At 38.2% G+C, this 13461-nt stretch overlaps 1 protein-coding gene across 4 annotated transcripts in view; it reads left to right on the top strand.

Annotated features, from left to right (window-relative positions):
- Nucleotides 1-13461, top strand: part of MDN1 (midasin AAA ATPase 1) — a 102529-nt gene that overhangs the window by 62916 nt on the left and 26152 nt on the right. For all 4 annotated transcript variants that reach the window (XM_086745952.1, XM_086745951.1, XM_086745950.1 and 1 more), the window contains 16 exons: nt 88-302; nt 395-776; nt 981-1090; nt 2215-2911; nt 3905-4066; nt 4996-5269; nt 6109-6344; nt 7022-7117; nt 7341-7435; nt 8141-8265; nt 9402-9548; nt 9822-9931; nt 10376-10449; nt 10640-10835; nt 11918-12077; nt 12247-12393. In XM_086745952.1, coding sequence (XP_086602078.1) covers nt 88-302; nt 395-776; nt 981-1090; nt 2215-2911; nt 3905-4066; nt 4996-5269; nt 6109-6344; nt 7022-7117; nt 7341-7435; nt 8141-8265; nt 9402-9548; nt 9822-9931; nt 10376-10449; nt 10640-10835; nt 11918-12077; nt 12247-12393 — 3226 coding nt within the window. The remainder of the gene's footprint in view (nt 1-87; nt 303-394; nt 777-980; nt 1091-2214; nt 2912-3904; nt 4067-4995; nt 5270-6108; nt 6345-7021; nt 7118-7340; nt 7436-8140; nt 8266-9401; nt 9549-9821; nt 9932-10375; nt 10450-10639; nt 10836-11917; nt 12078-12246; nt 12394-13461) is intronic.

Here is a 13461-nt window from a genome sequence, read left to right as displayed (position 1 = left end):
AACAGCTCTCTAAAGCAATACTGTAAGTTCTAGCATAGTCAGTGCAAGTTGCATCTGAACAATCTAACTCTTAATCTCTTAATTTAGGGCCCAGGTATTTTGACCCGAGCCGTTTTCTCAAAGTGCTTCTTTGAAATTCTAACTAGCAGCAGCAAGACAAGCCAATGGGATGTGAATGGGCTCCCTGTTCTGTCATCATCCCATGTGACACTGGGAGAATGGATGGAGAGGGCACAGCAGCTTCATGAAGTCAGCACAGCACTGTGGACCAACCTAGCTGTCTCTTCAATAGCAGATTTTAGGTATTAAGACCTCTCTTCCACGTATATGTTATTTAAATCAGGTATGTTACAGGAGTTTGCGTACCATACTTTTTTCATTCCTTTGCCTCCAGATACACAGATGCTAGACTACAAGGAATAATGCTAGGCAGACAGCTCTCTGCTCTGGTAGATCTGGTACCGATGGATCTTCAAGGAGAATTTCTGGAGTGCTGTGAGAAGCTCTACATCAAGGATCCTGTTGCATATGAGTACCTTCTCAAGATACTTAGAAGCATCACAGATCAGGAGTTACTTCCTAAAGAATTCCTATTTCTCCTGCTCACTTGCTTGCAGCAGTTCTTCGGGGAAGGGCTTAAGGAGTTACCAGAGACAGCTTGGCGAGGAAGCCTCTGGGTGAATATTGGTTTGGTGCAGATGCAGGTGTGGCTTCCACAGACTACATTTGATCCAGCTATTAAAAGAGAATACAAGCTCAAGTACACAAAAGAAGAGGTGAGTGTGGACCTGAGTTGACTTTTATCTCTGTAATGTATAAATTCAACACAAAGGAGTTTGACTTGGGTGGTCTTGGGCAAATCTTTGGTCATGATTTTTAAGCTATACAGTTAGAACTTCTTTTTATGTCCAAGAAGATGATGTAGCTGCTTGGTTACCAAAACCAGAACCTCAGAGATTTATTTGTTCTTTCCTTTTTAGTTACACCAGCTGGAGTGTGAATGGAAAACAAATGATTTCTCATCCCAGCTGCATACAGGAAAAAGTATTGAAGATGATGCAGTCAGCAACTATATTCATCCCCATCTCAGGTAACATCTCAGGCACTTAGCTTTTCTCTTCTAGATTGGAAATTTCATCTTTGGATGCTCTTCTCCACAGTTTACAGTTTTTGTGGTGTTCTGTAGAAATAAAGGTTGCTGATTTGGAAGTATCAGTTTGCATATTTAGGTGGTAAAGAAAAATACAGAAGCTGTTCTGTTTATTTGCAGTGACCAAGAAATTGTCTGTACACACTTTGTACTGCTGTAAATACAACAAATAAAGCAGTGGCCTTCATATCTTTATAAAATTGAAGCTATGCCCAGAAGCAAAAATAAAGCCATACCTCTAAATTATGGTAATTTCATTAAAATGTGACAACCTTGTCAACAGAGTGAAATGAGATGAAATGTGTATCTACCACTGTAACTCTTTAAGGCCTCAATGGAAGCCAGTGCTGTTTTGCAGTGTTCTTGGACTGATTTCATACCGAGTAGCAATCTCTAGATATGTATTTGAGCAGCAGCCTTTGCCTAGAGTCCTGTGGATCAATTAAGTATCTTACCACATAGAGTACACTGTTGGCATTCAGAATTTGTAGCCATTGTTTTGTTGTTGGTTGGCTGAATTTTGGTGGGGTTTTTTTTGTTTGTTTTTGTTTGTTTGGTTTTGGTTTTGTTCTTTTTAATTGGAGGAACTCAAGGAGGAAATTTTAAGTGAACAGAGATTTTTCCTTTTTGCTGATTTCCAGATGTTTTTTGTACATGGAGATAAAAACTGAGTGTTATTCATTATATTCCACTATTAATGGAAGTTTTCAATTTTATTATTATACACGTAGTGGATCTGATACTTCTATGCTATTGCTTAAAGGGGATGATAGTCACTGAAAGCAAGTTCTGAATGGCTGAGTTTTACCAATTGCTTCCAGTAGTACTACTTTTTCCTTAATGATCACAGAGCTGTCAGGTAGCAAGCAAAAAAATAATTGAAGTTTGTCGATGAGGGGGGGGTGGGGTGGGGAAAGAAAGTACATATTGTTTTTTTTTTTTGTTTGTTTCACACAAACTTGCAGAATATTTCTGATGAATCTTTTTATATATCTAACAGTTATGTTACATATATATAAAAACATGTTTATATGACTAAAATGGTCAATGTTATTTCTTAACAGACTGTTGCATGAAAGAATGCAAAGGCTGAAGGAGCAAATAAGCAGTCTATCCAGAAAAAAAGCTTTCAGGCCTCCAGCCCCACCATATGATTGCTTATACCAGGAGGCTCACCAGTACATCCACAGCATAGCACGGGTTTCTTCAGTCCAAGATCTTTTAGCTCGCCTTCTGCAGTTCCTCCGTGGAGAAAGACCTAAATCACTCCAGGCAATACAAAACCTGTTAAATGAAGAAGCATCCTGGCAACAATCACACCATCAATTTAGAAAACGCCTGGCAGAGGAGTATGCTGTATTCCCTGATGCCATCGTTCCACTGCAAGCTGCCATCTTACAGTTGCAACATGGCATGCGATTAGTGGCTTCTGAAGTTTATGCAGTGCTCAGAAGTTTTGTGCGTCCAGCTGATCTCACCAACCTCCTCGCTTCTTTGGTGACATTTCCTTCTGTTGGCCATGCCTTTCCCACTTACTTAGCTCGTGCAGAAATTTTGTGCTCAGTGAATTCAGTTGAGGTCCTTCATGGACTTAAAAAGTTTTCTCTGAAGCACTCTGAAGGAGAATCTGAGGGAGCAGAGCAGCCTTGCCCAACTCTGGAACAGCTCCTAGTGAATGCTTTGTTGCATCTTCGATGCCATGTGCTATCCAGAGGAGAGATGGACCAGAAATCTCTGCAACTTTTTAGGCATCTGTGTCAGGTAACATCAGAATGCCAGTGACTGGGATTCTTGCACTGAGCTAGCTTGTCCTCTGTACAAGAAAGACATGAATCTATTAAAGCAGGTCTCAAAGAGGACTATGAGACTGAGAGAGTTGGGGTTGTTCAGCCAGGAGAAGAGAAGGCTCCAGGGAGGCCTTATTGTGGCTTTTCAGTATGTAAAGCAGGCTTATAAGAAGGATGGAAAGAGACTTTACCAAGGCTCATAGTGACAGGACAAGGTGGAATGGTTTTAAACTGAAAGAGGGTAGACTTAGATTGAATATTAAGAAGAATTTTTTTACAATGAGGATGGTGAGACACTGGAACAGGTTGCCTGGAGAAGTTGTGGATGCCTCATCCCTGGAAGTGTTGAAGGTCAGGTTGGATAAGGCTTTGAGTAACTTGATCTAGTGGAAGATGCCCATGCCCATGGCAGAGGGGTTGGAGTAGATGATCTTTAGAGGTCCCTTCCAACCAAAGCCATTCTGTGATTTTACAGTGATAATTGTCAGTGTAATGTTCTTAATTTTTTTTTCCCCAATGAATTGATAAAAGACAGTTTTAACATAATCTAAAATACTAAATTAACTTGTTTGGATTTATCAGGGCATAAAATCATAGCCTGTGGTGGTTACCAAAGATTTTATTAAAAAACCCAACAAAACCTGAAACTACACCAAAAAAAACACCAAGCCCCAAACCAAACTCTTTATAAAGAGTTTCTTTATAAAATAGTTAAGAAAGGAGACTAGAACTTGGCCAAGCACTCTGTTGTGTCCTGTTTTCTATGCCTTTTCCTCATTGGCTTTTTGAGAGGGCAATTCACAAAAGTGAATTCACAAATTCACAAAAAAGTTGGATGGCTTTGATTTATACTGTTGTAGACTGTAGAGGAGGACAGAGCTAAACAGGAGAGATGCTGCCCCTTTGAAATATGAGGTGATTTTAAACATTATTTTTTGTAAAAATATTCTGCTTTGTGTTTTCTTAGGCAATTATAAATGAATGGGATGAACAGGAACGCCGTGCCCAAGAGCGGGAGGCAATGGAACGCAGTCTGTACAGATACAGAAGTAAAAGTCATGGGAAAGGACGGAGTGAGGAAGAGGAGGAGGAAGAAGAATTTAAGAGGAGATTTCCTTTTCATGAAAAGGTAACAGCTGTAACTCTGTAAAGAAACATAAAAAAAATACTTCTGAAGTAGCTCCTGAAAATACATGCTATACGTAAAATGAGGAATGAAACAGTTTTTGCTTTGTTCAAAATAAAAATATGGAGTAGATTTTGATAGAAAGGTATTAAGTACCATGCTTTTAGCTTCTTTTACCTTCTGGTTATAGAAAGTTGGTTTTTTGGGTTTTTTTTGTTGTTTGTGTGTTGTTGTTTTTTTTTTTTTTTTTTTTTTTTGGTTTTTTTTTTTTTTTTTTTAAATATTGAAATAATTTCTGGACTTGAACCATACTGTGGTTCAGGTGAATAATCCCAAGTTACATAACTGAATGACAATATCATTAGTATAATTGTTGTAAAATTCTGGAATTTGATTAATTTAGTAAATAACGTTGTCTGAAGTTTTATTACCTGTGAATAAGGCTAATCTACTTGATTAAATAAAGCTTTGAGGTTTTTTTTTTTTTAGCAAATTTAACTGGCTTGCATTACTTTTTAAGTGTGTCTTCACCAAGCTATGTTATGCAGTACAGAAATCCACCAGACAATTGTGTTTCGTTGTGTTGCTGGGGTGTGATAGTTCACTTCTTCAAGCAACCAAACAGCATTGAGATAGTTTATCAGGAGATATGACTGCTGCTGCTTTTTCTGAAAGATATTTCGTTGGCAGCAGCTCAGCCATTGCTGTACTGCACTCTTGCCTGCTGTGGTTATGCCCTTAATTCTTATGGTTGCCTATGTTCTCTTTCAGCCTGACATCTGAGCTGTGAGGCAGGCAGTGTATCTATATAGTGCCAGCTCCAAATCGTTAGCGTATTGTTGCAATGCCAAAAACTGCAAAAGGGGAGATGGAGAGGGGAGGCATTAAAGGATGAAATTATAATTGACTTTTGATTATGATGTAATTTGCAGGACTTCGAAGATATCACAGCACAGCCAAGCCTAGAAGAAAAAATGGAAACTGAAGATCCATTGGAAGACCAGCTGGAAGTTGATAGAGCCCTTTTGTCCAAGAGCTCTATGCAAACAGTAATGACGGTTCATCAACAGTTGTGCTTAAACTTTGCTCGATCCCTGTGGTATCAACAGAGTCAGCTTTCTCATCAAGCCAAACACTATTTCAGTACATTTATTTCCTGCTATCAGACTGGTGCATGTCTGGTGTCACAATTCTATCCTCTAATTGGTAAGACTGCTAGCAGTATTTCAGATGTGCAGGTTTAGCTTTGTAATGATTTGTTTAAAATTAATTGTCTTGCAGGTCATGAAACAGACCTATTATGGGAAAAATGCACAAAACCAAATTTTATTTTTCCATAGATTGTGCCCCATGTTCAGAATTGTCTTAGTGGAATGCTTTGATTTTTATTCTTTCATGGATTTTTTTTTTTTTTATTCCATTTGTTAATATATAAGACCAACACAGTTTAAGAATAAATTGACTGCCAAGTGAAATTTTCGTCGTTTGATTCCGCATAATCCTGTGGAAGATGATGCACTTGTAGAAATTTTACAGTAGTAGTTTGCAATTACATTCATAAAAGAATGGGCTTAAATGGAGCTTGTACAATTGAAAAAAAAGGTGGTGGTTCTTTTGTTGGTTTGTTGTTTGTTTTTTTTTTTACTGTGAATTTTGGCACACTTGATCACTTGATGTGTAGATAATTATAACAGTGTGTGAGACTTCAAGACCATCACACTTTTCAAAGCAGAGCTGTACTTCAGTTCTACACTAATGAAAGTACATATGTGCACTTAGGAAGCAGCAGATAAGGGCTGCTCTTTCTACAGTAACTTATTTTTGTGTCCATACGTGAAGTGTGAGAATGTAAACTTTAAGTACATCTTTTTTGTTCCATACTCCAATCTCATTGCTTCTGTGTGGCATGTTCCTTGTAAAAGATACAAGCTAAGGCTTGGGATACAGGAAAAAAAACTTCATCTGTTGATCTGAAAAAAAAGAATTAATAGCATGTGTGATGTCTTCCTTTTTTTTTTTTCTCTTTTTTTTTTTTTTTTTCCTAGGTGCTGAAATGAATGATAGGCTTTTGGGAAGCCAACTTCTAGTTAGCACTCTTCTTCACAATACCTTTTTTGAGGAATTAACTTCAGATCTTGTGCTGCAGCAAGATGGCCCATATGACTTCTACCAGCATCCTAATATTCAGCAAGTCCGACAGTGCCAACCTGTACTTGATAATTTTGCTAAAGAAATAAATGGGCTACTGCAGGACTGGCCGGAGCATCCAGTACTTGTGCAGGTAAAAACACCTCAACAAATATTTAGGGAAAACGGGAGCATTTTAGAATTGCATTGTGTGTAAATACATGTATAGATATACATAGACATGCGCATGCGTACACTTGCCTAGATGTTGTCTGTATTACTTATGCAGATGTTTTGAAGTCATACCTGTTTCTTCTTAAGAGGTACTGGGTATTATTAGCTGTTCTATTTTAGTTATACAATGTTAAGTGCTACTCACTACCTACTCTGCTCTTACAGCTTTAAGCAATCTTCATTGTGCCATACCTCAAAGATTCTTGAGATCTTTTGCTGTCTGGGCTCTTGTTTTTTTCCCAAAATGCTTTCTTTCATAGTGCTTTAAAATTGATAGCTTTGGGTCCCGCTTACAGGGTCTGTGTGGCCCTCAGGTTATACTTCTTAGAGTAATGCAGAAACTCAGAATTGATTGGAGCTCTTTGCATTAGGTCCTTTGTGCTCCTTTCCCCGAGTACACTGGGCTTCACTGAGCTACTAGTGAGCTTATACTAAAATGAGGAAGCAGTTTAAAATATAAAAAAAAATGTTCTTATCTCTTGTAGGGGAGGATTATGCTAATATAAATGAGCCTAACTTCATGACTTCTGTTAGAGATCTGTTACTATAGGTTGAATGCTTTTTTTTTTTTTTTTTTTTTTTTTTTTTATTCTGCAGCTGTTAGTTGTGATGGACAGAATCAGAAGTTTTCCACTCTCTAGTCCTCTCTCAAAGTTCCTGAATGGCTTAGAAATTCTTCTTGCAAAGGCACAGGTAAGAAAAGAGCTAAGGGAAACTTTTATTTTCTCTTTTATGCTTCCTTATTTATATTGGTACCATGATAAAAACAACTGAAAGCTGTCTGCGTGCCAGGATCTGAGGAAGTGAACTTGCCCTATATCTTAAGTTTAAGGAGTAATCCAGAATACTGCATGAGTCTTGCATGCAAAGACTAGTTTTTGGCTTTGTATAAAGGGGAACTTTTTTTTTTTTCCAGGACTGGGAGGAAAATGCTAGTCGAGCTTTGTCCTTGCGGAAACATCTTGATTTGGTCACACAACTGATTATTCAGTGGCGTAGATTGGAGTTGAAGTAAGAACTGTACTTCCCTACTGCTTTTTCTTAGATACTGTCAGCTTCCTTCCTACAGAGATGCATTCCAATGCAGAATTGCCTTGATCATGGAACACGCTTCTGTCTGTGTGTGTGTGGCTGTCCTAGTAACAATGCAGGGGGGAAAAAGCCCCAAACTAGCAGCTGTACTGGCTCAGAATGAGTGTATCTGGCCCGTGGTGACCCTATGTAGAACCAGGACAGATAACCACAGTACTTCATCCTAATATTTTCCTAGTGTTCCTCCTGTTTTCATCCTAGGGCTTACTGATCCTGCAGTGTTTTCTCTGTTTAACAACCCTCATTAAATTTCCCTTAAAAATTGTTGTCCAGTCTCCTGTTAAGACCATGTAAAATTTTTATATCCATAGTATGCCACAATCAGGAATTCCACAAGTCTACCTCAGGTTTTGTGAAAATCAACTTTTGAATCTGGCTCTGACTGGTTTTGTTTTACTGTCCCTAGTTCCTGCATTTCTTCTCTCATATTTAATAATAGTCCCAAAGCAGTGATCCTTAAGAGTTGATTGTGTATATTAAGCATATGGGCAGCTTATTCCATCCTGTAAAATCTTCCTTTAGTTCAGTAGAAACGGAGAATAAAGTTTGTTGTTATTTTGGAGCCCAAACTATCCACAGTATTTTTGCTTTATTTTTTTCTTTTCTCTCCTTCCTTATTTCTAGTTGCTGGTCAGTAAGCTTGGACAATATTATGAAGCAGCATGTAGAGAAATCCACAAAGCACTGGTTCTCAGTCTATCAGATGATTGAGAAGTATGTTCAAGAACAGACAGAGGCAAATATAGAAGGTAAGTGCTGGCCTTTATATGAATGTGTGATGCAGTTCCAGCAATTAATAAGGATGCATAATTAAGATCCTAAATGCCAGAGTTTGACAATGCACTTTCAGGGTGTAGTTGTCCCATTTACTCTATGATAAATTCCATTACTGTGTAGAGTCTCTTCCATATAGAGTGAACTTAGCTTGGTATTTATTTCTGGAATCACGTGTGTCTCTCAAAGGGCCAACATTGTAGGTGGTATAAAGAAAAAAGATGTCTGTAAAAAGCATCTGAAAGAAAGCAGAACTGTGATAACTGTATGTCATGCACATATAAACATTTCAAACAGATTTGGAGGGTGGGAGGCCTCCATCTGCAGCTGGAAGAGGCCCCTCATTTTTTTTTAACCATACAAAGCATAATTCATATCCTAGCTGAACTGCTTTTAACATCCTGTGTGAAGCCTAAAGAATTCCTACAGTAAGTATGTTTTGGTACATACTGTTCGTAGCAAATCTATCTGCAGGTGTTCACATTACATAAAATAGGGGAAAGAAGGTAGCTGTCAGTCCCTTACCTCCCCAAAATGTAATGAAATTGTAAAGATGAGAGTAGCATCCTCTGGCATGAGGCAAGGTTCTTCCAATCTCATGACTAATTAATGCACTCACTTGACGAGCTTCAGATCCTTGGGTTATTTTATATCTCCAAGTGGACAGCATGTCTTCTTCCATAGGTAATGCTCTAAAGACACTGTATTCTCTACCAGATTCTTCTAAGATTTATTTCTGTCTGCATGATTTTGAGGAGGCAGTGACTAATTTGTCTATGTCATGGCCAAAAAAGCCATTCATTCATAGAGAACAGCAAGTATTCTTCAAATACTTGATGCACTCTGAAACTGGACATGTAGCTGTACTCCTCAGTCACTATCTTACTGCTGCCTCTCGTCTCCTCTCCCTTCTTCCAGTGTGTTGTTTGTTGGTTTTACATATTATTAAATTAGAATTCTCCCCCTCTCCTGTTTCGTGTTTTGTTTTGAACCTTTCCTAACAGAGACCTGATATTTAGTTGGAAGCTTACAAGGAGCAGACAACAGTTTTCATGTAGAGGGTTTTTTTTTGTTTTCTCATGCTTCTCTAAATTTCTGGTGTAATGTTCAGAAACTGGGCAAATGGATCTGAAAACACTGGTCAGCACACTACAAGCTTTCATTGAAGGATCTACGCTGGGAGAGTTTCACGCACGACTTCAAGCGCTACTGGTTTTCCACTGCCATGTCTTGCTGATGCCTCGAGTACCAGAAAAGGGTATGTTCTTAAGCATTATATGTGTTGAGTCTTCTTTGCAATAACCTGACTATCAGGTATTCAGGACTTTCCAAACAGGTCATGAAGCTCATAAAAACAACACAAGCCTATGCTGCTATTTTTCCCATTTTCATGAAGAATACTGTTGGTCAGCTTACCCCATCTTTTGCTGTTTCTAAGCTTCATGGTCACAATAATGCTTGGGAAGCGTTTCTCTTGATACTCAAGAATATACTGTTTTAAAAAAAGCTTGTTATTGTCTGTCCCTTCTAGATGTTCTGTGCAGCATCCTGTGGAACCTATACAATTATTATAAGCAGTTTTCAGAGTGTGTTGAGGCCAGAATCACTGAACTTCGTCAACCGATAGAAAAGGAACTTAAGGTAAAAGGAAACTTTGCTCAGACAATATTCTGATCTAATCAAGGAAACAGTGGAGCAGATGTTACTTGAATTTGTATATAATAGCTCTGTTGGCCACCAAAATCCCTACTATACTTCATATTTTATTCGGCAAGAATTTGGTTTTGAGGTGGGGGTTGGTTGAATTCTTTAATGTTTGGTCAGTCCTATTTAGCTACAGAGGTTTCTACCCAGTAGTGAAGTTCCTTTGCATTTCACAACATTTGACTATGCTGCAGTTTTAGCGTAAACGCATATCTTAATAGAATAAGGTGCCTATGCAATAATTTGCTTGCTTACTAAAAGGTCTTGCATTTTAAGACTGCCATACTATCATAGCTGAACAGCTTTAAAGATCATCTTTTATAGCAAATACTTAATTGCATTTATATAAGCAATCCCATTGATTATTTATTTTTCTAATAGGAATTTGTGAAAATTTCAAAGTGGAATGACGTCAGCTTCTGGGCTATAAAACAATCAGTTGAAAAAATACGCAGGTAACTGTGAGCTTGGAATTAAGCTCCATATATGGAACCTTCCTTCTAGACTATTTCTTTATGATGTTAAATCTGAATGCAAGCATGTTTCTTCTACTCGTAACACAGTAGAAACTTTTATTTCCAGCTGCTGAGAGGATTTCCAGGATTGTAAAACCCAGTTACATTTTTGCTGTCCTTTGGTAATTAGGACTCTCTTTAAATTCATGAAGAAATTTGAAGTTGTTCTGAATGAGCCATGTCGGCCTGCCTTGGTGGAAATTGGTAAAGAGGAGCAGCTGGACTGCTTGCAAAAGCAGGAAGAATCCGAGAACAAAGACACCAAAGTTCAGAGGCTGAGCCATGCATTAAAAAAAATTCTGTCTGTTGGAACAGATGTTACCAAGGTGACTATGTTCTTTATTCTAAGTGTGGGAAGGATATTTTCTCTATGTTGCTTTTCACTGTTTTATGCAGAAAAATCTTATGTGTGTGTCAAATCTGTTGAATATATCATCAACTTTTTGGTCTGTCTTGTATTCAGTGTTATGAAACAGTGCAGATGGGTGGGAATGCAGCATGGAAAGACAAACGTGTATTGATTTGGCACAATATCTGTGCTCTAATATAGAGATGATAGCAGATACTCATTTCATCTCCAAGCTGCTTGCATATTGTCTGCAGCAATTTGTTACTTCCCTACTAGTGCAGTAATATGGACTGAGAGTTGAAATTATTATTTCCCGTTTTTTCCTAAACAAGGACCTAAACAAATGATCCCAGCCGTAGAATTTGTGTGCAAATAGCCTCTGATTAAATATAAAATTACTTTGAGTTTGAATCCTGTAGGGGAATGCACTACACTGTCACACGTTTGCTGTTGACTGACAGCCTGTGTACTGCAAATGTTTGCGTTGGATTAGCTGCTATGTAGTAAATCCTGCTCCACAGGGCCACAGTTTAGTGTGTCCAGCTCAGAGAGGAAGTTGGCTAATTTTCTTCCTATAGATCGCTATTCACATTAGTTTTTATTAATAAGATGCAAGGAGACAATCGTAACTCATCAGAATTTGAGGGTGAGTGGGAAATGCTCAGTTACTCGCATCTTCCAAGGCTTTGTTCTGCTTCTTCAGACCAGGAGGGTGGCTGATTTTGCTCTTGTCCTGTGACAGGAGGGTAGAGTGAGGAGGCAGAAATCTGATACAAATGTAATGTGTTTGGTTGTGGGTTTGGTTTGTTGGTTGGTGGTTTGTTTGTTTGTTTGCAAGCCTGTTACTCATAATCAACAGGGTTGTTGATTTCACTTGTTGCAGTTCCATGTTGTCTGCAAGTGTTGGTGCTGAACAGTTCAAAGGATCATGTGGGCTTGTTTTGGGGTTTCAGATCAATGCAGAATTTAGCCCTTGTTTTGCAGTGATTTACTCTGGTCAAATAAGACAGCTTTGTGTATATGGGTGTAATTGAACTGTTTCTTCCATTTTTTTCTCAGAGGGCACTCCCAGAAGAATGTCAGGATGGCATTACATTTCATACGGAATCTCTTCAGTATCGTCTGCCTAAGCTTACTAAAAGAATGAAGAAAATGTGTACAACAGTTACAGAAAAGAATTCATTCTTAACTCTGGTGGAAAATCTTGACCAGTTCACAGGTTAAGTATTCTTGTGACGTCCATACCATAATTGACCTCTGTAACGTAAATGGAACAAATTGGGGAAAAGTGTAGATATATAGTTCCCTTCCCAGACCGTCTTCCCATGGCTGCTTTGTGTATGTTAAATTTTCACATCTCTTACCTTTGCCTGCTGGTTTTTGTACAGGTGGTATCATTGTTTCTGTAGTTGAACTGCAAAATTTAACATTTGATCAGACAGCAGATAAGGAGAAGCAGAAATCAGAGGCAAAGCATATTCAGATGCAGAAGCAACGGGCTTTGTCAGATCTCTTTAAAAGCCTTGCTAAAACAGGTGAGCCTTGAATAAAAATGTGCTTGGTTTAAAAGTACAAAGTTCTTAAGCATTTTACCATTTTTGCCAATACATCTAAACCCACTATAATACTATGTTCCTGAAGTCATTGAGCCACAAATACCTTCTATTCCTCTTCTATTCCATTAGATGTACAGGAGGAGGCTTCAGTTGTAGTTTTGAGTGTTTCTAGCTTATGCTACCGTAAATGAGGTGATGTGTGTACTGAGTAAATAGCACCCAGTAGGTTAAGGTCCTTCTTGTATTTAGATGACTGCAAACACAGGCAAATCTAAGTGGGAGGTTTCCAGCACATACACTTTTCCTGTGTTTGGCATTTTTTTGCACCCACTGGTGCCAGAGATGTCTGCCATTGCTGCTCTGTGAAGTTTATGCTGGAGAAATGGCATACTGTGGTGATTTAATTAACACATGGGACTTCACTGGGCTCTGTCTTTGATTTCAGGTGACACCTTTACCTTCCTCATTCATCAGCCTTTTCATGTCTTAAAAATGAGGTGATGATCCCTAACTCAGCTTTCTTAAAGGACCAGGAGAAGTGAAATGTGTCACTCTTAAGACTTGTTTGCCATTTTTTTTAAAAATGGCAACGTAACCTAGATAGCTACTGAGTAGTTATTATAGGCTGTGCTTATCTTCAGGGTACTTTGAAAGGAGTGTTTTAATTGGCTTGAGAGAAATGAGCATGCTTAATGTGATTTTAAAAATAGCTAAAATAACAGACTTAAGACTCAGTTTTAAAAGTATATAGCTGTAACTTTCTCAGGCTGTAGCATGGCTTACAGGTTCAAGGCTTTTTGTTGTTTGTCTTGGCTGCCACCACCAGCCTTCTTTATACATGTAGGTCTATGTTTTGTCTTATTTCAGCTACGTTCAGCTGAAGATAAGTAAGCTACAATGTATTCTTACATTACAAAAATTACAATATGTTCAAAGACTTGTCAAAATTAGACAGCATCAGAAAAAAAAAAAACTACATCAGAAGGTTTTATATCTTAAAACCAACTATATGTGTGACATTTTTCATATAAAAGAATGAGGATGTAG

Source organism: Chlamydotis macqueenii, chromosome 3, assembly GCF_036417535.1.
Source record: "Chlamydotis macqueenii isolate bChlMac1 chromosome 3, bChlMac1.mat, whole genome shotgun sequence".
NCBI classification, from domain to species: Eukaryota; Metazoa; Chordata; class Aves; order Otidiformes; family Otididae; genus Chlamydotis; species Chlamydotis macqueenii.
This window is presented reverse-complemented; position numbering and strand designations above follow the sequence as displayed.